General features: G+C 36.8%; 1 protein-coding gene across 1 annotated transcript in view; it reads left to right on the top strand.

Moving 5' to 3' along the window:
- CPEB4 (cytoplasmic polyadenylation element binding protein 4) overlaps positions 1 to 24,858 on the top strand; it is a 45,351-nt gene extending 20,493 nt beyond the window's left edge. Inside the window, exons 3-8 of the mRNA XM_075164382.1 lie at positions 12,147 to 12,320; positions 14,753 to 14,842; positions 15,474 to 15,592; positions 16,494 to 16,608; positions 16,819 to 17,000; positions 20,422 to 24,858. Coding sequence (XP_075020483.1) covers positions 12,147 to 12,320; positions 14,753 to 14,842; positions 15,474 to 15,592; positions 16,494 to 16,608; positions 16,819 to 17,000; positions 20,422 to 20,649 — 908 coding nt within the window. The 3' untranslated portion in view covers positions 20,650 to 24,858. The remainder of the gene's footprint in view (positions 1 to 12,146; positions 12,321 to 14,752; positions 14,843 to 15,473; positions 15,593 to 16,493; positions 16,609 to 16,818; positions 17,001 to 20,421) is intronic.
- Positions 24,859 to 25,854: the final 996 nt, after the last annotated feature.

Below are 25,854 nucleotides of genomic sequence, written 5' to 3'. Positions count from 1 at the left end.
AGCAACACCTTGATTTATGCTCTCTGTCTAAAATGGAGCCATTGAGCAATAAGCTAGAGGGTATTAATGTAACTACCCTTTGAGGCCAGGAAATTCCTTCCCTTGCCACCACAGAGTAGTACAAATATCCCAGGGTTTTCTGATCCTGGTCCAGCTTTGAAATCAGTGTTAGGATTCCTGTTAACTTCATGGGAGTGTGAGACCTACGTTTTTTTTGTCCAACATTTCTTGTAGGCCCCTTGCCATGCCGTCCCATCTCCAGAGTTCGTATGGAAAATTAAATGCTTTTCATACTCCTTAGGCAAGATACTTCCTAGGAATGTATGTGCTGCAAATGATGTGGCAGTTAGAGATTTTTAAAACACAACAAAACATTGAAATACTGCTAAAAATTTTTGTGTCTAAGTCAGTGATTTGATCTTGAAAAGTGTTACAGCCAACAAAATTGTGCCAAATTCTATGATAGCAGCCTTGCTAATCTGATTAAAACCTTTCTAAGGTTTTCTTGCTTTCTTTTTTATATTTTTGTCTTTGTTAAATTAATTCCATCCCTTTTTTTAGAAGTGTGTTTAATCTTCTGCCTTGTTCATATTACCGTCCACCAAGTGGTTTTTTTTTCTTTTTTTTTTTTTCTTTTCTGAATTCTTGCTTTGATAATCTCTGACCATTCTGGATCATCTTCAAAGCAGCCTTTAATTTGGAGCTGTACTCCAGGAGTAGTGTCTGTTCCTTGTTTTAGAGGACAGAGGGCTCGCCTGCGTCCCCTCCCAAACTGCTGAAACTACCTGTCTTTCGTCTTTTTGCTCACTTTGTTCACTTTTTTCCTTGATGTTGAATTGTTAGCTCTTTGAGTCTTTTGTTAGCCAGGTTTTGCATAGTCTCTACCATCATGTTTATCAGGCTAGAAATGGCATGAAAGGAGCAGAAAGAAAAGCCTGAAGTGCTTTTCTTAAGCCTGGAGATAAAGAAGAAATGGGAGGTATAATGAGAATGGGGATGAGTTTTGAAAAAAGATAAGGAGGTGGCAGATGAAGCGTAAGTGTAAACGGGAACAAGGTCCTAGGAAAGTCATACAGAAACACGTTTTAGTAGTGGGCAGTCTTTGCATATACCCAAGAGTGACTATGCAGCAGCCTGAAATCTGATTTTTGCATCAATTACTTAAGATATTTCGAGAAAAAATTGTGATGCATATACAATTTGTGTATTCAATATCTACTTATTTTAATTCAGCATTGGGTAGAATGATGAGAACTATTGATGAGGTGAATCTGAAAATACATTTTAGAGTAGATTTATCCATACTTGGCTTAATGTATTGTTTGTTGGAATGCAGATTGGTTAACTGTGATGCTAGTTTTTTGGATTTTGTTTTGTTTTTTGGTTTTTTTTTTTTTTTTTACTATAATGTTGACAGTTGGACTTTTCGGATGAGTGGAGCAGTCACGTAGCGTCTCTTGATATGCAAATGTCAAGTGTCTTTAGAGGTACAGGGAGTGGTATTCTTTCAGCTTTAATTAGAAATCCTATTAACAAGAATCCCAGCCCAGCAGTCAGATTGGATAGGTATGAGAAAAGGATAAATTTTGTGTATGGAGTGTGGGGATACTTGTGATAGGTAAAATCAAATATATAAAACAATTTATAATACATTAATAAATTCCCGGTATTTTATAGTAATGTTACATACAAATCTTCGTATTGTCGTTAGTGCACAAATGATGGGGGAGATGGGGCTAGCTGTCTGAAGGCATTCTAAAGAATGTCTTGGTTGTTCATGTGTCATTTTAAATTGTTATAATAAATTGTGTTGGTGTCTGGTCCTGTATGCCGTTTTGAATCTAGGCAGAGGAAATGAAGTGCTGATTCTTTCAAAATACAGTTTTCTGTTTCTCTTCCCATTTGGATTGGGTGTGGGGAAGTGTATAGTACAGTTTTTTCACATATGTTACTGGAAAAATTAGTGTCTTGTCTATGCTGGTTACTGTAAAAACGAAAAATGGAGAGATGTTATGCTGCAGAGACTTGAGCGTGCTTGATGTTGACTTGCTTGTGTTACTATTTCCTTATTGTTTGGGAGTGAAGTAAGAGGATGCTTAAAAAAGGAACAAAGCCCTCATGTTGCATTCCAGGCTGTCTTGTGATCATTCCTTCCACAGACAAAAATAAGTTGCTTTGAACCTATTATTGTACTTAAGAAACTCTGGTTTTAAATCTTGCAGCATGTAAGTATATGCCAGTGTAAATCCAGTTCCTGCAAGTCACATGCAGGAATTGCATTTCAGGTTATTCATTAAAGCATGGGCAGAATTCATGGTATAGGTATGATGGTATAGACAGATATCAGCATCTCTTGAGGCGAAATGCTACGTATAAAGAATCCCGGAACACAGCGCATGTGAACCATGACTGCGAATGGGAGGTTTGTGAAGTTTTTGCACCTTTTCCATTGTTTTTATAAGTTGTTCAATAAATTCTATAATAGGTTCAATAAATTGTTCTTGTCACTTACAAAATAAATTCTGTCTAGCGATTTTTAGCATATGACATCCCATTCTTTCCTTTCCTCCTGTCAGAAAGTCCATCATTAGTATGTATTTTGGAATTTACTGAAGTTACCACATTTGAAGTAGTTCTGTGGCTGAGAACCTGATTTGCTTTTTGCTGGCAAAGCTGTGTAATGCTTTTCCTTCTCCCAGTTGCAAACTCTGCCTTTCATTTCTTATTTTTAAAGTGAATATAGTAATAGTTTAAGTGTTCAAAAGATAAATGCTGCCAATTATTCCATATCATAAACTGGAAGATGTATTGAGGGGAAAGATTGGATGTTTTTATAACCTCTTGTCTATTCTCCAGAAGTCATACATTAATATAAAATAAAGCTCAGTGCCACCAGCAGTGGGGTGGCTGCTTTTCTGAAATCCATGTATAATTCCAACTAACAGCCGGTCTCCAGCAGAGGGTTGTGCTCCAGGATTTGCTTTTCTGCTTTTGGTTTCTTATCTCTGACCCTGTGGGGGTTCCTGGAGGAGCGGGAAGAGTTATATGCAAATATGTATGATATTTAAGGGTTCCACTTAAATTGATTTGCAGTAACGCAGTGTAATGTAATTGGAATTACAGAAAAAATATTGATACCTTGTAGACAAAGCTGTAGCTATGTTTAGGATTTAAAGCAGGTTTGTTTAAGAGAAGATTTCTCTGTATTCTTCTGTTTGATAGAGAAGAAAACTTCAAAGGTAGCTTTGAAGCTTCTGTATTTTTCAGAGGAGTGAGACTGAATTTGGTTTGTCACCTTGCGTGAGTAGTTAAGTGGTTGTTGAAATGTATGAAAGATCATCTCTTGAGGTTCAGTCCGCATGGCACTGTGTTAGTCTGGCAGACTACCTGAGACCATCAGCAGCAAAGGAATGATAATGGTGCTGGTTTTTAAAGCTCTCACACAAACCTAACTGCAGTGTTTTCACAGTTAACCTTTTTTTGTTCCTATTTCCCCTTCAGACTTGCGCTTGAATGGCACGCTGGAAGCATGTCTAGGACTTTTTGTCCTGTTGCTCAATCCGGAGTTAGCTTGAACTTCTCACAAAGGTGGATTTGAACCGATGCTGGGCTGGGCTGGCTGAGTTGGAAGCACGTGTGCCTTTCTGCCCCGGGTCGTCCAGTGGCAGAGTCTGGGTACCACTGCAGCTGGCTTTGTGCAGTGCATGGGAATAAGAGCCATTAGGTTTTTTTTTTTTGCCCCCAAAGATTATTCTTTTCTGAATATAGCTGCACAAACTCTTCAATGAGGCAGTTTTGCTTTGGGCAGATTAAAGCCTTAAAAACTTGGAGCTCATTGCACAACCCTCGGAAACAGTAGCTTTACTTTCACTGTTTCTCAGCTTCTCTCTCCCGCGGCCCCCCCAGTTATTTGATGTATAAAGTTGTCAACAATCAAACTATTAGAGGTTGTTACGCTGATAATCTGCTTTGTGCCATACAGTCAGGTTCTACCTTTTTACCATGTGAACCCAATTAATTCAATATAATCACCGGTAAAACAGTGTTACCATCAGAAGAGCCAGCGCTAAAAGGCCTTTATAGGTAGATTCTCTTCAGGGTTTTAGAAGGAAAGAAACTGGTTTGCTTTTGCATGTTGGTTGTGTTTTGTGGCAGTGGCCTGGAATTTAAAATGAAAGATTCTAGTCAGATGTGTACTTGAATGCTACGGAATACCAGAAACTTCATTTCGTTAGCCTTCTCAACAGAAGGAATGGGTAAATACTTGTCTTCAGGCATCTGGCTTTACTTGAAATAAAGTTGTACTTTACAATAGTACTCTAGTTTTTCAGCATTTGTTTGGACATTTTGGACATAAACTATAGAGCTGTATTTCTCATCACATGATTTTTTTTTTTTTTTTTTACATTGTGTTTCGTTAAATTAGGAGGAAAAAATGCAGTTTTTGGCATCTCTGCTGCTTAATTTTGCAGAATCAGTACTTCCAAAGGTGTTAATCCTTGATTTTACTGTGCAGCCAAATGTAGTCTACTTTCCTGATTTCATGCTGACTTTGACATTGCTAAAAGTGACAAGTATGCATTCTCCAGATGTACGTATCAAAGTGTTTAATTTTTGTAAGATTGTCTTAGATTAAGAAAATACTATTTGAACGTTTTTCATTCTTTGAAGTTCAGTAGTGTTTGAAATCCACATAATAGGGAATCTCTCATATTCCTTTTTAGTAGCTTGTTTTTGACAAGAATTTTTAAAACGGGGATCTCGTTTGACAATATCATAAAGATGGTTGTGACTGTAAGATGCAAAGTTCTGACATGGAATAAGTTCACTGTCAGTGTAGATTTGTTAAAATTTTGATCAATTCATTCTATATTGACAGAATTTATCCTGGATCAGGTATCACGTGTCTGTGCCACTCTTTACCATGCATCAGCTGTTGATTCCACAGTCAACATATCATGTGCTCGAGATAATTTGACAGAAGTGAGATTATGTGCTTGAACTGGGCAAAATTTTTGCACACGTGCACATGCCTTATGTTAACAATCATGGAACTGTGGCCTAATCCCTCTGTCCTTAATATTTTAGAACTAAAACCAAGGGATGCATAAAAAACAGTACTTTTTTGCCTCCCATTCAACACTTTATGACACTATCTATTTTCCTATTGAAAATGTCATCTAAGACTTAAGTTGTAAGGCTCTTTTAAATAGGGAGAAGTACCTTTGTGTATAGATACATATAGGTAGGTGTGATTTTTATGTTCTAATTTGAGAAAGTTTATATATATATCTCTGAAAATACCTGCCTTGGTCTCTGAATTACTCCTTCATATACAGAGATAATTTAACCAAAGGTAGGTTAAATGTAGATGTTCTTTATCATTTTAACTTTTCTGCTTTTGGTTTGGTTAAGGATACGATTAGATTCTTCGCTAGAGAAATGGGGCTTGAGACGACCTTACAGAACTTCTTGTGAAATGTACCTGTGGCAGAAACATGTGGTCCATGCATTACGTATGAAATGCATTGTGAAACATGAAGTGATGATAAAATCTAACTCTTGAGTTATAATCAACCCTACCTGCCCTCAGGGAGTAGTAGGGGAAAAAAGGTAATAAAATACTATAGTTCGTATTTTAATGGCCTTGTGCACAGCATTGTCAATCTTGCTACAATTACAAAATATAGTTTAGTGTAGAATAATTTAGAAACAAGGGTTTGCTGTTAGAATGGCAAAACCAGGTTGTACTTCAATTATTTTTCTATAATTTAAAAATAAAACTCAAGAAAGCATAAATATTTTCTATAGTAGATTCAAGGATATTTAGCTCACATTTAGAAATAATCCTGTGAAACCTCGATACTTCTGTTTCTCTAAAAGTTAAGTCCTAAGTGAAATGGAAGACAGATGAGCAGCAAATTATCTCCCTATCTTCTGTTTAGGGGAAGAAAATGACTAGCAGAGTAAACAGTTTCAGTGAAAGTTTGAAACTCTGTGTTTGTGTGTTGATCATATTTGCCTTCCAACATAAGAAACTGGCCACCTATGACCATCTACATCTAAAAGTTTTTTAACTAATATGGAGAGGTTTCAAGATAGTCTTAGAGGAAACCTTATTATCCCCCTTATTTTAAAAATCTGGACTCTTGCACTTTTCTCCGTTTATATAATACTTAACAAATAGCTGATGATGGTATAAAGGCCTTGTTTTCCCTTCTGCTCTTTACTGCTTTCATCTGCAAGAGTTGTAGCCCATTTCCCCTGTAGTGTTCCCTTGTTTGTACCACAGGTTCTTGCTTGTCATTTTTGTCCCTAAAAATCAGCAGTTAAAATCATTACATCATTCATGAAAGCTTATGAAATTGGGATCACTTCAGCAAAATCTTGTTCAGCTTGAATATTTGTCCTACAGCCTGTATGATTGGTGTAGAATATGAAAGAGTATACGCAAATTGACCTAAGTTTCCTAGCTTTCCTGGAGCTGGATGGTGGGAAGCTGTCTCAGTGGTAGAGCTAATGCCTGGTGGAAGGGTGTGATTGGGTCTTACTTGTTCTCACAGTCAGGTTATGTAAAAAGTCAACATGAATATTTGTCCCTTTTAAATTTCAAAAATATTTCTCTAGTAACTTCAGTGATTAATGTGCATAGAAACCTTGGAACTCACCGATGAAGCTAGTCTGGTTTGATCTTTGAGAGGAAGAAGTGAGAGCGTGTCAATGACTAATGTAAAAGATTGCACTGTGTTACTATAGTGGCCTCTGTGCCAAGGTAAAGAACAGAATCCCTGCCTTAGGAGCTCTTGGACTAAAGATATAAATTAGGTACAGAACTGGACAGGTATTACATTAACCTAGACTTTAAATGCCTTAAACCAACTATAGCAAGGTACTCAGAATAAGGGTACAACCATAATTTAACTTCGAGCATTCCGTCGCTCTGTCCATTTCAGGGTTTTATGATGTTTACATTAATATTATGTATGGATGCTTGTATAATTCTCCTAGTTGTAACGTGGCCTTAGAAAGTTGTGATGATGTTCGCAAGAGATATGGATCCTCTTGCTCGCTGGTCCCTTTGCTTTAAACAGTCTGCTCTTGAGCTGATCTTTTTGTGTAACTCTTCCACAGTTAATGGCACAAAATACACCTGAAATTGCTATCATCCTGCAGAGTGGAAGGCAGCAGGAACCGTTAAAGAGCGCCAGGTGCTCAGCCTGGACACACTTTTTGCAGGACAACCTTGTAGTAAGTTTGGGATTTAAGTGATTTAGGACTCCTGCATACATTTTTCATACTTCCTCAGCAGAATATCGTTGTCATTGGGAACTGTGTACTTTATACAGAATTGCATGTGTGATTATACACAACATGCTGACAGTCTTTTTGGTGCTTCCTATGGAGAGAAGAAAGCTCAACACATTTAATTGGAGGTACATTAGACATAGAAGATGTGATTAAAAAAAAAAAAAACACAAACAAAAAGACAGAGGGAGATGGCGAGGAGCCCATTAAGTGTCTCAAATGAAGAAAAGACACAAAAATTTGAGTGGGTTGCTCATTCATTAAGTTCCTGAAAGTGAAAGACAGTAAAAGCAGAAGATTTTTGCAAAAGATCATTGGCTTTCTATATGGCTTTATTTCTTACATAGAAAGGAGTGTTGCAGGGAGGGCTGAGGTGACAAAATAATTGAAACAGCTGCTAATAACATTTTAAATTTCAGACTGATTTTATCGGAAAAATATTTCTGCCTAGGTTATTAATAAGCAGTTGAACCGGTTGCATAAACACTTTGTATTGTTTAGATTTTGTAACATAATTCTTGCTCAAATATCATGTGAGATTAGTAAATCTGTCGTAGGCCCTTTATGCAATTATCTGAACTGTTGAAGAAATGGGGAAAGGAAAAATAGATTTGAGGAATCCAAACCAACATTGTAGTTGTCTCATTTCTCAGCCAGGGACAGGCAAGCATCCTGATCTTCAGAATTAAATCTTTTTCTTTGGTTGGTAGCAGTTACCTTAAGGCTTTGTTTATATTGCAGCTTAGCTAGGGTAGTCCCATAGCAAAGCTTTCTCTTAATATGAAATTATGAAAGCCAGAGACAGAATTGGTAGATCACAGTTAGCTGTCTTCCTGGCCTGCCAAAAGAGCATTCTTTAGTTTCATGTTGTGTATTACATTGTGTGAAATTAATGGCATGTGATGAGCTCTGAATTCAATGAGCAGAGAAAGTTTGTATCTGTGCTGCACTGGGGTAGTTTATAAACTGTGGCTCCTGAGAAATGTTTTGAAATGTCAAATGTTGGTATTTTGTGGGTTAGATGAAGCAAATGCAGAAAATAAGAAGCAAATTAAGAAGAAAAAAAAAATCTTAGTATTTGGTTCTCAAAACCTCTTCAGTAGTATTTGGCACTGGAAATACTTCCTAGCTGTTTGCTGAGCTTTATTTGTTGTTTTCCGCACTGGTAAAGGAGAAAAATCCTATTGCCTTGAGTGACACAGGTGGCAAAGCAGTGAGGAGTCTGCTGACCTAAATTGTGGTCACACATCCGCAGTGGGAATCGTATCTCTGCTGCATGCTTTGTTGCCCAGAATGGGTGTACCGAGTGAAGGAGTTTGTGTGGGTTTGTTAGTAATTTAGAAACCACAAGCAAGATTTTTATGGCTTTATAGGCAGAGCTGGTTTTGAAGTACTTGATGTTTTCTAAAACGTGCAAAGGCCTCTGAACTTTGTCAGAAATGCAGTAAGATTGCTGATTGCTTTCCATGAAAGACAAGTTCCTTAAAACTTTCTACTTTGAGGACTATATGAGCATCTTGGATTTCTAAATTCAAAATTACCATGGAAAAATTATACTTGTAAAGGCACTCAGCCATTAAGATTCTCCCATAAAGCCAGTACCTGTGTGAACGCTCGAGAGTATGCTCCAGTCTGAAGACTAGGGCTTCATTATTTTGTATTCTTGGTGTTCATTGTGAGTATCTCTATCAGCAAAAGATCAGAGAAGTAAAATGATCTTACAGATGTTAAATAATCATGAAGTAAATTGGATTGATATAATTTTCTTTTGAAAGGAAACGACTCATGTTCTGTTGTGGTTTACAAATATTTAAATGCTTAAACTAATTGTCAGCCTCAATTTTGAATGAGGAAGCAAAATAAAATGCATGATGCGCTCAGAGTTTCTCATAGTACTTGCCAGGAGAAACCAAGTTTTGAAAACAGTTGGCCTGCTTTCAGACACAGATTTTAATGAGATTAAAAGAGAAAGAATGCGCAAGTTTGATTAGAAAGTTTGGCCATACTCTGACAATGAGTCCTGGAAGCCAGGACAGAAAAATGTTGTATTTTTTAGTGGTAGAATTGATTTGTTTTGGAAAATGAAAAGTAGGAAGCAGCGGGTAGCTGTCGAATAATTACAGCAAAGTGTACTACGTTAGTATGAGAGAATCTATACTGTTGTACACGGACTGCAGGAGGTCTGAAGGCAGTTTTAGTGACCCAGACGTTTTCTCTTTAAGTTTTTCAGCTGGTTATTTGCCAGTAATAATTTAACGAAGGATTTTGTGGGTTGTGCAAAGCTTTTATAGCAACCTAATTTGAAAACAGAAATTAACACAATAGTCCTCCACTTTCCTTGTATTAGGGCTTTTCCTACAGTTCAGATGAAGATCAGTATTAGAGTATGCTTGAACTTGGCAAGGTAGAGCACATGGTGTGCTGCAGTATGTGTCAGGAGACCCGGTGCGTGAGAAAAGATCCATTTACTTATAGGCATACACGCAGCAGAGGATTAAGGAATAGATTCAAAAATAAATGTGCAAATTAAGAACTAAAATTGTTTTCAAAAAGTCTCTTTGAGTATACATACATTCTTTGTCAGCCTCGTGTCAACATGTTTTATCGATAAGTTACAGAGATGGTGCAAGGAAGGCATGGTATTGTGGGCGGTGGGGGAGGTCAGCTTGTGAACACCATTTTAAATGACTTGGAGTCTGAAAAGGCTTGAGAATCACTGAGTTAGTATAAAGGCGATAAAACAAGGTCTTTTGGTCCTTATAACAATGTTTGAAAGGCTGTTTTCTTTCTCATTTAACATGCAGCAAGGACATATGGGAGAAGGCGAGGTAACAATATTCCTATTTAATTTTCTAATGTTGACAATGTCTCATGGGAGAAATAACATTAAGTTGTTACTAGAGGGCAAACTCCAAAATTTAAGATTATAAAGCATCAGTTCCACATAAGTTTACATAGTCTGCATGCCATAAGTAAACATTTTAACTGAATTAGGTAGTACTCCACAGTAGTACTATTGAGGCTGAAATTATCACAATCCTTACAGTGGACATCATCTATATGATTTGTTACACTGGAGGGGTATGTTGCTGTGTTTGTGTGTATGTTATGAATGCCAATGCTGGAGAAGTTTATTTTGGTTCTGCTGGGGGCTGATGGTTTTCTTGATGCAGCACAGACTATAGTGAATGTATGTCCTGGCCTGCTAGGTTAAAGAACCAGATCCTGCAAGCTTGCATGTTGAATTATCTAACAGCAGTGGTAATGCTGATGAACCTGAAAAGGTTGTTTAGCGATGGAGAATTACTCCCTTCCAACAATACCTGCAGGATTGGGGTCTTAAGAGATGAAACAAAAGACGTGTGCATCAGTTCATTAGGGAAAACAGATAATGTTTAAGTCTATATTACAATATTTTTATCATAGTAGGAACCAGGTTTGCCTAGCTACAGAAATAGGCCTGATTATAGTTGATTTTTATTTTAATTAAAGGTGTACAAAGATTCTTGAAATTTCAAATAAAGCAACCTTCCATTTTTTTATTCGTGTAAATTCTATGGACTGTGGATTTTATTGTATTTTTTTCTTCCAACTTGCTAGCTGTTTGATTTTTGCATGGAAAATGTCTGGATATTGGAACTGGTCAAATTTTCTGGTTTTAAGATGTTTTCTTTTTTAAAATAAATTTATTTCAAAGGAAGGAAGCAAGAGCAGGATAAATTAACCTTACCAATACATTACTGTGGTAGATTGTAATGAATTCTGATAAAGCAGACATAGTATATTGCATCATAGGCAAAAGGAAATGTATCCTAAAACTTGTAGCACACCTCATTTATTTGCTTACTTTCCCTATATATATTGACTTATTCCTAAAATGCTCCTTAAATGAGTAGAAGTCTATTCAGTTTGTTGTCTAGATATTGAATACTGTAACTAAAGGATAAATTCATGGAAGAGATCAGCTTTTGTGCTCTATTTATGATATTATACAGTTGCATTTACAAATCAAAGAATCTTATTTAAAAGTAATAAATATTATTAAGGAAATCTATGGTAAAGGATTATCATAGAAGAATATTGGGCTGTGAGGAGGAGAAGCATGCTTTCAACATTTTCTCTTAGAGTGAGTCCATTAACGAAACTCTGTTGTAACATCTTAAGTAAACTTGCTTCTAGGAATGACACAGTATTGCCTAGTTTTCAGACTTCATTTGCAGTAAATTACAGCGGGTCTTCCTGTTTTTATCAGGATATTTTTGTTATTTACAAGTGGGTGGTTTATGATATGTTTTCATATCAGGTAATTTAAATGTGTAATATATTTAGCTGGTAGAATTCTTGTTTTCCCATCTGCACTGTGAAATTGTGTCTACTCATTGTAAGAAGCTGTTCACTGGAAAATTATATATATGGCTTAGGTTTTAGTGATGTCTGCTATTGGGAAAGTCCCAGAAAAAAATTTGGCTTATATTCTCTTCTGTTTTTACACCTTTTTAAAAGAAATCTAATTGGAAACACGAAATATTATGGAAAATGGTCAACTTGAGCATCCATTAGAAATACTGTTTTGTTTCAAATTTTCATTAGTTGTAATGCGGTTATGAAGAAGGTAGCACCCTTTTCTCTGAAATAATGCATTTGAATTATTGAATGATATTGAAAACTATGAGGGTCGTATGAAATTGAGAACATAACTGCTCATTAAAAGGGAAGATTGCAAACAGTTCTACGGCTAATGCAGCAACTAGCGCATTTTTTAAAAATTATTTAAACAGCGTGTGCTTTGTTCTGTTAGTATGTTTTTTTTCCTTCTTTGTTTTTTTTAACCCCCTCTTCAGGTCAGTCTTCACTGTTTCCAATGGAAGACGGGTTCTTGGATGATGGACGTGGGGATCAGACTCTTCACAGTGGTTTAGGATCACCTCACTGCTTCTCCCATCAGAATGGAGAAAGAGTGGAACGATATTCCCGTAAAGTCTTTGTCGGCGGACTGCCACCAGATATTGATGAAGGTACGCCCAGAAAATCTTATCCAGAAAAGCTCCTTCTGGCTTAATGACAAAACTGTGGTGTGAAACTTTTTGTCTGTTAGCTAATGAATGATTGTTTTCTGAACTCTACAGAAAAGCTTTGATATGTAAATGGATCTTTGCATGTTACCACTTTCAGTCCATGGCAAACGTGAGATAATTCAAACTAGTTTAGGCTATAGCGTTATTCTGTCATTGAAGAACAAAATCATGTTACCACACATTTAACTGACTTTTACAGTATAAAAATTACAAAAAAAGGGATAGTGATGCAAAAATAAACAAGTAAATATCACCTGTTGAAACTCAAAAATACATTGCAATCATTTTATAGGCACCAGAAGACAGTAGTAGAAAAAGTACTGCTAGTAGTTTTATAAAGTTTGTATGGCATAGTAAGTCATAGCTCTTTATTTGGATGCTTATGTGTAGTTCTCAGAAGTTGTTTTCAGCAATGATTATGTCCTGTGGTAGCTTCTAATGTGTGCATGATGAGGGCTCAGACAGGAATGAATCTGTACAGAGGCAGTTGCATACAGTGAGGAACCAGGAATTTGTGGTGGGTCCATCATACAGACTAAGGTGACAGAATATTGGAGTTGTTATTTAAAAAAAAATATATATATCATGCACAAGTGTTGTGAAGCTTCATTTCACCAGAGTTCTGCAGTCGGTTTGTATGAGCGTGCTGGGATGGTGGTTAAAGAACTACAGCAACTGTAAATCTGAAAAGTTGCTTTTTCTTAATCACAGAATCGTTTTAATACCTACTTTTTGTGTCAGGGAGAGTGATTGTAATGCACTGCAGTATGTACTACTGTGACGTGACAACCTGACTTTCATGTCAAACATAAGAGCTACTTTATTATTAAAAGGTCAAATATAACATGGTGTTTATAAGAGGAAAAATGATCTTACAGTCTCTCTCGTTGTTGTTGTTGGGGTTTTGTTTGTTTTTTAACTTTATCACCTTTGTTGTTTTAGAAGCAGATGACCACATGAATAGTTTGGTCTCTGTGGACCCTAGCTATTGAAGAATAGGACCTTTCCTAAACTTGTGCTAGGAGAGTAGCTTGAATTTTTCAGAGTTGCTTCTGTCAGTGCTCTTCCTGTTAAATGCACAAGTGTGTATTCGAATAAAGAGTATACGATTTAAAATCTACATCACAGCTGAATTTTTCAGGTTTTTTTAATCCTGTTTCTAGAAAGCGTTTTATGTATGTGCTTTAACATTAAATTTGTGTTAAGTGCTGTTCTGAACGGAGATCTATTTTAAGAATAGACATGTAGTAGGTATTGTTCTCCTTGGTTTATATCTTCATCAGCATGTAACCTTGACACATCACGATTGCTGTATACGTTCCTGATGATCTGTAGTGCACAGAGAAGCTGTCCGTACAGTGGATTGTCAGTTGCTATTTCATTAGTAATGTCATCAAAGAGTGTAAACAAACTGAAAAAGACACAATTAGTAACACCTTTTCAGATTTCTAACTGAACCTGAGGATGGTGAAAATCCTCAAAATTGTGTATTAGGAACCCCCAAAAGTGTGCTAGTATAGAAAGCCCTGTAATACCATAAACAGAATACAGCTGAGCAGCGTGCCAATTTAGATGATGCTTCAGCAATGTGAAGTTTGTTCTTTTTGTTTCAATTTTTTAATGAAAAATTCTTGTCCGGGAACTTTAACTAGCGATGGTTCAAGTGTTTGTGGAGGAGGAAAAGGGAATAATCACTCAATTTCAAGAACAACAGAATTGCAACTAAAAGACTTCTATGGGACTAACATATGCAAATTTATACCAGTAATTTGAGGTCAAAGGCAGTATTCAAATGGATGCAAAAATTGCTCCTTGATATAGTAATATGTTCTTGCCATCTCTCCTACAAAATTACATAACTATGTCCTGCAAGTTTACTCTGATAGTTTGAGGTCAAGCTCAGATAGTGTTTGCACATGTGGCACTGGCATGTGATACGAACAGGCATGGCTGGGTCTTGTGATAGTCCCTTCATTTTTTTCCCATCTTTCTGCAATTATAAGGTATATTGGCAGAGCTGATTGCTTACTACCAAGTCAGGAAATTGTCTCTAAACTCTTTGTGGGAGAATAGTTGAAGCTGTGTAGATGCACTGACTCCATTTCTGCGAATTAGTGGGTTATGAGCTTTTATTTTTAATCATCAGTAGAAAGAAAAGCTTGATCTTTGACCTGTCTTGTTTTCTAATGTGTGTTCTGACTCGTCATAAAGCTTCCCCATCAGCTAGTAAGCATTGCTATGAGCTGCTGAACCTTTAGGGTCACAGAATGTTTATTTATAGGATGAAGCTACCTGAAATCAGTGTTCTTCAAATGTCTTCCAGTCAATTTATTTTAATTGCAATTTGTGTCTTTTTCCTTCTCTTTTTACAGATGAGATCACTGCTAGTTTTCGTCGCTTTGGACCTTTGATTGTAGACTGGCCACACAAGGCAGAGAGCAAATCTTATTTTCCTCCTAAAGGTAAATAGCTGATAACCAATAACATATGAGCATTTTAGAATCATTTGTCTTGATAAGACTCCATTTTAGACAAGATTTTTGTGACATTGACCCAATGTTTAGGGGAAAAAAGGTTGAATCCTTGGGATTGTTATAAACTGGTGGAATTCTGAATGTGGCTTTGCAATTACTCTGCCCTAAAAGAATTCTTCCTTAACTTCCTGTCTTTACTTTATTCCATTTTCCTTTTTCTCCCCTTGTTGTTCTTCATTTTTGTAATAATAGTCAAGACTAGTCCTCTTTAAGGGGACTAAATGCCCTCCATAGAAGCTGGGAAGGATTTGTACCTTATATTAACAACCATCCTGGCAAGTTTGCCTCTACAGCTGTGGCTTTTGTTCAGTTCATACTGGCTTATCCTTTTCGAAGGAAATGGGGAGAGAGTGTGCTGATCAGCAAGCTCTCTGCTTTCCTTCATGTCTCTGCGGAGGACTTGCAGGAGGCTGGGTTGGAAATGTGTGAGAGCATCTTAAAGTTTGTCCCTTACTCTATGGTAGCATGATGACATGGTGCCAAGCATAATTCTGGGTTAAATTATTATCCTATAGGCAAATAGACAAAAGAAGTTATGTATTTGTTTTCCCTTTTGTAGGATATGCATTTTTGCTGTTCCAAGATGAAAGCTCTGTTCAGGCACTGATTGATGCATGTATTGAAGAAGATGGAAAGCTCTATCTTTGTGTTTCCAGCCCCACTATCAAAGACAAACCAGTAGGTAGAATTGTCAGAGCCTGCACAATTCCTGTACGATAACCAGAAATTGTTCTCTTCATATGCCTTTTTTCCTTTTTTCTGTCTTCAGAGTGCTAATGTTTAAATTTCTTTAAGGTGTCAAATTAAGTTCTCAAAGAGAAGACCAACTTACTTATTTTTAAACTACACATTATGAAGGTTTTTAGTCTAGTTAGAATTGATATTTTTTTTTAGAAAAAGGTCTGCTAAATTTCACCATTGCTGATGTAATAAATATATTTCCAGACAGGTATTTTATGCTTCTTATTGAATAAAATGTAGAATTCATATTGTCCGAGTGTTGCATGTCACATGTTTTGACAGAGACAAATCCAAAAAAACGTAATGTGGCATTGAACTGTAGATTTTTGGGGCTGCTGCGAGTCTGTTTATAGTTGGAGAGACTTCTGCTATATTCCTGTACTTCAAATTTGGCCAGCTGTAGGCAAATATAAAGCAGCTAGTTTTGCATAGTAAATAAACACGCAACTTTGCGCACTGGAGCCTGTTGCATTGAGATAACGCTAGTCTAGTGCTTACACTTGGCTAGAACAACACGAATAGCGTAGATATGTATGCACCAGTGTGGTTCATACAGCACAGTTCAGTCATGATTAAGTAAATGTGTAAGTAGAGGGTGAGTTTTTTCCCAGAAATTTGGGTAACAAGGAAGTGGTGAAATTTAGTATGATCAAGTGGTCTGTCTTAGCAGAGCTTATTACCATTTCGTTTTGAGAAATGATTGCTGAACGCGTAGAAAATGAATTTAGAAAGTACAGCCGTTTAAGAGGTTTTCTTCTTTGTAGGACACTATTGTAATTTATATTATGAGATACTTTGAATTGTGAATGGTTAAAAAAAAAAGGCTTTTTGTCCATAGGTTCAGATCCGGCCTTGGAACCTTAGTGATAGTGATTTTGTTATGGATGGTTCACAGCCTCTTGACCCACGAAAAACCATTTTTGTTGGTGGTGTTCCTCGGCCTTTACGAGCAGGTACACTGCGTGTTCCGCAGCGCTGGGCGTGTTGAATATGCAGTCTGATTGGGGGAGCAACGGGGGAAACAAGTTATTTCAGCAAGGGAAGTATTAAGTGTTCTTGACACTTATAGTGGGGGACATGAATACAAATGGACTGTTTCATTTGACGCTTTTAGAAAAAATTACCAAGTCTGCTCCACTGTTTTGTTTTCCTTTTTGGTTTAGTGGAACTTGCAATGATAATGGATCGACTGTATGGAGGGGTGTGCTATGCTGGAATTGACACAGACCCTGAGCTGAAGTACCCAAAAGGAGCTGGGCGGGTTGCATTTTCTAATCAACAGAGTTACATAGCTGCTATCAGTGCTCGCTTTGTTCAGCTGCAGCATGGAGAGATAGATAAACGGGTAAGGTCTTCAAGCATATTCTATTTTCGTTCAGTGCTTTCTCTAGAAATGCTTTTCCATGTAAATGTGTGCCATTGTGAAGACTCTAAATGTTATATCAGATTAATTGCATATTTAGGGCTAGATTGTGCCACTTAGATACAACACAGAATAAAAATGAAGGACTGGTACAGAGCTGTTGCTTCTGGAACGTGGGAGGCAACTGTGAAGCAGACTTTCTCAAATTGCTCAGCATAATGGGAAGCATGTCAGCTGCCTTGCCCTTTATATGAATATTGCACTCGTCATATACTCCCACTGCAAGTATTTGCACTTGTAGTGTTTGTATAATGTCAGGGAGTAAGGTATCTGCCAAGGATGGAGCAGTTCTTACTCTTGTTCTGCATCTTTTGAGAGAGTGGGCAGAATCTGGCCCTAGTGTTACACGTGGTGTGGTAGGTGTTCCTAAAGAGCATCATAGTAATGCATTGTAAACTCGTTACTGTGCATTACAGCCTCACAGTCATCCTCCACAGCTTACGTAAAGGCTGTGTCCGGTTATTTTATTCTTTTGTTGTTATAAATTTATTATTATAAATTAAAGGAATATGCCAAATGGGTCTGCAGTTTGCTTGCCTCTGCCCTCTCACCTGTATACAATATGACTTTGCCAATTACAGTGATCTTTGGGCTGCAATTTTGAGAAACTCTCAAAAGAAGAGAGACTTACATCTACTGTTCTGTCTAATTCATGCTTTGTCTCTGGATTTTTCTTACATGACTGTCATTATTGATCTTAATTTTATAGTTACTACAGAGGAAAACCCCCAAATGTGGCTTATTAGCTGATTATCATTTCACTTCTGCTTTGGCTATAAAGCTTGGGTAGAAGAATTGTAACAACAATTTGACTGTGGGCCTGCGAATTGGAATGTCTTTGTTCTAATCTTGGCTCTGAAATAAATTCTGTACGGCTTTGAACAAATAATTTGGGCCGCCCTTGTGCAACTTCTGGTTGCATAAGCAGACACTTGGGTGAATAGGTCCATTGAAGCTGGTGGGACTACAAATTTAAGTAAGTACTTGTGAACTCTAGCAAAGATTTTGCAATCTATTTCCCCTTCCTTCTCTCCCCCCACTCCTTATTTCCCCATTTTGTGTGTAGTTAAGAAGAAATGTGGGAAGATAAGTGCTCAGAGGATTCATTGTAAGAGGGCTTGGGTGCATGAGAGATACAAAGGAGCAACAGTGGCAATACTACTTTTATGAATAATTTTTTCTAATGAAGTTTTTCTGTAAAAATAAAAATAAAATTAGTAACAAAAAGGGATTTCCTGTAAAATTAGGCAAGGAGGTGCTGCTAAAGGGTGTGCCCTTCAAAGAGACAATGCAAATTAAATGCTCAGTGGCCTGCAGCACCCACCACTGCAGAGCTTCTGATGAGTGCTGCCACCCTAAGCATGCCTGATGAAGTTGCTGTAATTTAAGCTATTTCTCTGTAGTTCGGCAACCTCGATACACCTAGCACAAGTAATAATTGCAGGCCATATTTGGCACATGCACTTCAGCACACGCTGAATAAATGGGCTGAGGACTCTGACTATTATCTGTGGGTTGCAAACTTGCACAAAAACCAGTGCCGCAGTAACAGGCTAAAGCAAGCAGAGGTGTAATTACCTATGCTGTAGTTCGGCCTTTGTATATGGCTGAGTAGACATAATAGAGCAGCAGAATTGCCATGTTAAGGAGGTATGCATAGCATATTTGTAGGTTCTCCTCTTAGCACTTGTAGAAGACAACACTCATCAATGAATACCCAGCCTCAAACTACATAGCAAACTAGGTGATGAAGGGAGAATATGGTGTTAGGAATATTTGTCTGCCTCTGCTCTTTTACAATTTAATTCTTCTGAGTTGGCATGGAGCGGTGTTTGAGAAACAGAACTCTAGCAGTGGAAGAGGAGAAAAACTGAGGCAAAAAAAAAGACTGCTGTACTGTCTCCAAGTAGTTTATATGTACTATAAGCACAAATGGCATCAAACTACTGCAGTGCCCTGTCTGAACTGTGATAAAATTGGGTAAGTTTAAAAACACAGGGACTTGTGAGTGTCCTTATTGGAATGAGCTGGCATACCTCTGAGGTTTGTGAGATACAGAAAGGAGCCAAACGTAGAGATATCAGGTTAACAGTAGAGACAAGAGTCACAGTAGAGACACGAGTCACAGTCTGGATATTTGGAAATGTTTGTGAAAACGCCTAATTACATGAGCTTCAGAGAACAAACACTTCTAGAACAGGAACTTGTACCTATACTTTTTTAACGTTTTGGGGTTTTTTTAAGTTTTGTGTTGCACTTCTGATGGACCTTTCACAGTGCTGTAGAGCGAAGGAATGGGAGTGGAGGTGATTACTGGTTTTGAGGTGAAACTGAGCCTTTAGGGGATGGCAGTACTGCACTTGTGATTTAAACACATAGGCATGTCTAAACGAGCTGTGCTCTAGCCAGCTTGGATACTGCGAGCAGCAAGCTTTGCCTTGCTGTCACAGAGAAAGTGCTCTGGAGTGCTGTGAGCAGGGTTTTGTAGCCCACAGTACAGCAGGCTTGGTTTTGGTATGCAAATGCCTAGATTAAAAGCTAGTAGCCTGCAGATGTTGCAGTGTAGATGTATCCTTGGAGCACCAGCTGGCAAGTTCCTGTGAGTCATTATCAGTTAAGAACTTGAAGAAATTTTTCTTCTCCTTTCTTGTATGCTGTTGTGAATTACTGCTCATCATCTGGCCCTTAATGCCAACAGCGTAGGTGGCCATCAGTCCCATTTTAAGCTTTTCATTTGATCCCAACAAGATTAGGTAGGTTTCCTTTTGCTGAGAGGACTAAGCCACAGAAGAAGAAAACAGAAATGTGCTGTTTATTAAGATAATAAATGAAATTTTTCAAACTTGGAAATTCAGACATTGAAATTTGCAGACCACATGCATATTTAATCTGCAGTTACAGTGTTGTGTAAACAGTTTACATTCCTACCTGAAAAGGTAGGAGCTTAATTGTGCATCACCGTACTTAAAAATAAACCCTCAGAATTCTCCAGGGTTTTGATGTGAGTCTGTGTATCGGTTCTATAACAACAGATTGACTGGTCCTTTCTGTAAATCAGTGACAGCATGTGTGGTACTGATGGTCAACATTGGCTTCTGGGTTTTTTTAAGGATCAAAGGAGGACAGTGGGAACAGGATTGTTCTCCAGTTAAGTGCCTGTAGTTTTGGGTGTTTAATGATGATGATCATGTGTAATGAGGGGGAAAATTCTTGAGTGTGATGTTCCCTACTACAGAACTGTGATCGCAATCCTGCTAGAACACAGATAGTAAATAGTGTGGAATTGTCATTATCTACATTGTTGTTAAGAATTGTAAACTTTCTTCTCATTTTCTGAATACAGGTGGAAGTTAAGCCATATGTCTTGGATGATCAGCTTTGTGATGAATGTCAGGGGGCCCGTTGTGGTGGAAAATTTGCTCCGTTTTTCTGTGCTAATGTTACCTGTCTGCAGTATTACTGTGAATATTGCTGGGCTGCTATCCATTCACGCGCTGGCAGGGAATTCCACAAGCCCCTGGTGAAGGAGGGAGGAGATCGCCCAAGACATATTTCATTCCGCTGGAACTAAATGATCACTGCAGTGCTCATATGCAGGCCTCAAATTAAGTGCACTCTTCTGTTATCCTGATTGTCCCTACCCCACCCTACCCTTTCTCTTATTCAAGATAGCATGTCCTTTTGTAGTAGTCTGTAATTTAACAATAGTATAATGAAAGAATGACCTATAATATGGGTATTTTGTAGAATCTTGTCATTGAAAACTGTATTGGGAACTCCTTTTCGTATTGATAACATGTTGCGAGTTGCATTCTCTTGTCTTTACTACCGAGAGAACACTTAATTTCATGCAACATTTTCTTAGAGGAGAGAAAAATATTAAGAAAAGAGAATTGAAACAATAGAGTATTTTGGGTTTTTAATTAAATTATTGTTAATAAAGAACATAAGAATACTTTTATTAAAATAACCGTGTAACAATAACACTATCAGTCTGTTCTGACACTTTTCCCCCAGGGAAGCCTGTTTTTGCCTCTCTTTTTGTTTCGACTTCGGATTTTTCCAGCAACGGATGAAGTTAGCATTTACCTACCAACAGGAAAGAGCATGTTTAAAGCAACAAAAATGCATGAGCAAAGTTGAAGCAGCATTATAATAATGATCTTTTTTTAAAATCTGTTAAGGGTTTTGAGGCTGAAATTTTAGCTCGGTATGTATCTGACCGTGCCTCTGACTACCACCCACATCCAAATTACTAATGAGATAGGCAGAGCTTACTATATTTTCATCAAAATGATTACATTTTAAGAACTCCTGAATGTAAAAGTTGAGTAAAGTTACTACTGAGGGGGGAGTGCACTTTTTTTTTTCTTTAAGAGAATTCAATTGTCTGGTTACAGCCCTAGAAATCCTACCAAAGCTAGAGTAATGACAACTAGTTAACTGGCATTTCCTCTCCTGAAGGATAAATATATAGATTTTATTTTTGATGGCTATATATAACTCTATATCCTAATATACTAACATTCATCAGGGGCCAGCTTTTGCTCTCCATTTTGACGTGAAAAAGTAGAAAACCTAAAGATACCTCAAGGATATCACTGATTTTTACTGAAGTTTTGATATTCCATTGTGTCACACAAACTAAAATTGGCTGCTTATTCGTTTCCCATCTTGGATGTAAAGATAGTTTTAAATACCCTCTAACTTAGTGGTAACAGAAGGCATGAACCTAAGTAGTTTCCAAGTCTTGTTTTGCACTATTTTCTGAATTTGTGCATGAAATGGTGCAAGCGTGCATATGCCTTTCTTACTCTTCCTGTAGAAAGAATCCCAACTAAGATTCCACCTCTTCAGAACTTAATATGGGGAAATAAAGAAACACAGGTATTTGAAGTGCCAACATTGCTAAGTTAATGCCTGCTTTATTATGAATAAGTTCTACCTTGAGAAGCATTAACACAGTACATGTTAATTGAATGATAAAGAGTGGGTGCAGGGGTTTAGTTTGAAATAGTTGAATGAAGGAGTAGTTCTGAAAATTATTTTTATTACTTTTGAACTAATGCCCTGGCCAACATCTCAAGTGATTATTTAGCAGTGTGCAAACAAACAAATTCAGTGGCAATCTTCTGAACTGCCCGAGTGGCACGGTACCATCCTAGATTCTCTCAAACCAAAGACTTGCCTCAGCACTGCTTGGAAAACATCTGCTCCGTTAGAAGCCTTTGTCGGCCCCCCTCATCCCGTTCCCCCAGCCCAGATTATCTTTATGAGAAGCAGTTTTTATTTTCAATACAGGCTTTAATGAACTATACCTTACCAAGTTCCAAAGGTCAAAATGGAGACATTTGCTGTCTACTAGTCAAGTATAGAAAGGGAGCTGCTTTTAATGAAATCCCTGAAAATATTGACAACAGTAATGCAAATGCAGAGTGCTTTTGTGTAGATTGTCAGGGACTTTTTTTTCTCTGAAGTACATAATTATAGTTGGAATGTTCCTTTAATTTTTTTAATGCTTGTAGGTGGCTTGGGGTGTGCTATTGTGCCGATCCTACCCAGTAAACAGGTGAGATGGGTTACCATTACAAGAAATAACACTGTTTGAGAACTAGCTTTGAATAATAATTTTCCCTTTGTACATGACCTGCTGAATTTCGGTACAGTGTTTTTGTAGCTAACTTATTTTGTCATGCACATAATGTATATTTGTTATGCACTACTTTTGTATATCTTGTTTTTCCAACAGTGAGCATTTTTAGGCACACTTTTCACTGACGGGATATCTCTTTATGCAATACCTCAATTTTTCATATTGCAAAGAGTAGCTTTTTGTACTTTTATTACTGAGAGATCTTCATATACTTCATTTTTTAATATAAATAATTTTAATAAATTTTATTTTCTTATATTCTGCTTTTTATACATTTCAGTGCTCTGCATACATTTTGAATTATGGATGTTGTGCACTGGCAATGCTATTTTAGAATCTGCAGAGAAAAGAAAGCATGTTGCTTAAACATCTTAGCCCAGCACCAGGTATTTGGTGTACATATAATTTAAGAAATAGTATATGTAAAGTTGAGAATTAAAGAAGAAAAGCATGAAAGTGACAAATGACACTGTCTTTAGACCCATGAAATTTAAATGCATAAATATAGTGTAGAAATTTAAAAGTAAAGAAACATCAAAATTGTCTACCGCTTCTTACTAAGTTTTTAAAAATTATACACAAATGCAGACGTTTTTGGTGAATGTTTAGCCATTTTTAATATTAATAAAAAATTGATGTTAGGTGTTTGATGCAGAAATGTGTCTGCTCTTTTAAATTATATTTAAAGAATAAAAGAGAGCCTGCTAAGTGGCAGGCATGTAATGTTAGTATGCATGACTAATGTAAGAAATTGTTATTCTACTAATATTCACTTGTGATTGTGTGACAAGCGTGTTTACAGATTGTTTGGTTACACTTCGATTTACAGGGCATAAACAATTATATACATTACTCTGTACTTAAATAGTGATTACATGTCCTTCTGATTACATGGGATTTGTAGTTGGGGTTACCATGTAGCTCCAAACATAATTAACATGTAATTAGGTTACCAGTCTTAGGGTATCACTTCAATTTGCAAAGGGGTTAATAAGCATGTAGTTTTATCACACTAGCATGGCACTGGCCATGTATTTACAATGTAGTTACAGAGTAATTACATGGTTATTTTTGCAATGTAAAATAAAGTGTTTCTGATTATTTTATATGTAAAGGAACCCCACTGCCCCGTGCTTTTTGGTATAGTATATACTTCTCCATACACAGACCTCTGCAGAATGCAAATTTAAAACTTGCAGTGAATGAATTTAGCGTTTTATAAGGATGCTGTTGGAAAGACTTGATAATTCACCCCTTTTGTTTTTGAAGAGTTAAAACCTTCTGTTAAAAGGTGATTTAAAACTTGAATGTGATGAATTGTGGCAAGTTAACTTCAAGTTATGTGCAATACCTATTTCAGACTTCTGGAAGATCTTTGCAGTGTAATTCTTTGTTTTTAATTGCAGACATTTAAAAATGTCATTTTCTACTGTTCTAGTAAATCCTCTTTCTTGCTGGTGTTTCTAAAGAAAAGAATCAGAAATCAATCTTTCTACTAATGTAAATTTGAGATTATTTTTAAAAAAAATGGAATAAAAGGTTTTGGTCATTTGCTTTATTTTATTATCTTATTTTAAAGCTACTGTGATAGCATTGTAAGAATTGGGACAATATTGTATTCAACTGTTTTATTTTTTATATTTTTAAATTTTAAAGTATAATTAGTTTTTATAATTTTCATCAGATTTTTTTGTTATATTTTTTGGAAGTGAAACTTTTAGCAAGTGGGTGTCTAGTTTTTACTAATCCCTAATATGTTTTTCCCCCAATGTATTGCTCATATTATCAGAAGGAAAAGTTATTTAAGTATGTCAGTTAATTGTACTACTTGGCTGAATTTCCATATAGTTTTTACTGTGTATGGGGAGGTTGTAGTATTTATTATAGCATTTTAAATAAGGGTAATTCATTTTTTATTAAAGTCATTTTCACGTTTAAGTTCATATTTTTGTATGTTCTACTCTAAGTTATATAACACAAGTTACTTTTTTAAAGAGTTCATTTGTTGAAGTGCTAGTGAAAATTAATGTTATTAAATAGTTTGCAAATGACTATTTATACCAGTATGCATATAATTTTTAAATATTTGTAATGTGAGATGTTGAATGAATAAAACTTTTAACTCAATGTTTCTTCTTAACCTTTTTATTTTAAGCTTCCTGTAGAAACATGTTCCTTTGTGGCTGAAGCTCATGGGGCTTGGGGAAGTGATCTTGATGAAGTGTACAGCACACATCTGGCTATATGATGTGTAAAGTGCTTTAGGCTAAGTTCTGCTGTCCTGTTCTAGTCAAAACTTGGAGCATGGTTTTGTAGGGGGTGTGTGAGGGAGGATATAACGACTTGAGAGATGCTGAGTACCCTGAACACTGCATTAAATTGGTACAAAATAAATGTGCGATGTTGCAAAAACGGAAAGGGTGATGTCTAGAGGACTGTAGAATTGCTCTCTGTTGAATCAGGCTGTAAGAACCCTTTTTACTGCTTGTGTCCAGACATTGTCTTTAGGGAATGTTGAATGCTGACTACTTAATTTTGTGAATTCGGTGCTTGTTGAGTATTCGCTAGAAATCATGTGTAGCTTTGGAAAAGCCTTTCAGCAGCTTCAGCACCGCCGTTTCTATTTTTTTGCACAGCCTTCAGCATATCAACCTAGCCAAAGAATTGTAGTTAGATAATTTGTTTCTACTTAGTGCTCTCCGCTGCTAATTCGTAGGGACAGAGATGAAAACCAATACTGGTTACAGCTGCGAAATCAAGCTAACTGGGCAGGTGGCACGTTCAATGAGAAGAATACCACTGAGGCACATGTAACATACCATGGAAGTCAGAAACCACTGTGCAGCTGGGACAAAAAGATAACCAGACTAGGGTCAGAGTAGAGCCAAGCAAGGCATGGACAGACAGGGATTCTTTTTTAATTGTCTCATGGTTGTGATCTGATACTAACAGAAGGAAGAAGTCTGGCATTTTAAAGAGCTGGCTAGTGTCAGCCTTTAATTTAAAATATCTAAACTTGGAATGTCTAAAAAGTATTGTGAAGTGTTACAACTTTATGTATCTACCCTTCAAGGACTATTCAACAGGAACCGTGCATAAAGGATTCAAGAGTTTTGCATCCTC

This window comes from Calonectris borealis, chromosome 15 (assembly GCF_964195595.1).
Source record: "Calonectris borealis chromosome 15, bCalBor7.hap1.2, whole genome shotgun sequence".
NCBI classification, from domain to species: Eukaryota; Metazoa; Chordata; class Aves; order Procellariiformes; family Procellariidae; genus Calonectris; species Calonectris borealis.
Note: the sequence above shows the minus strand (reverse complement) of the source record. Positions and strands in the feature narration are given on the sequence as shown.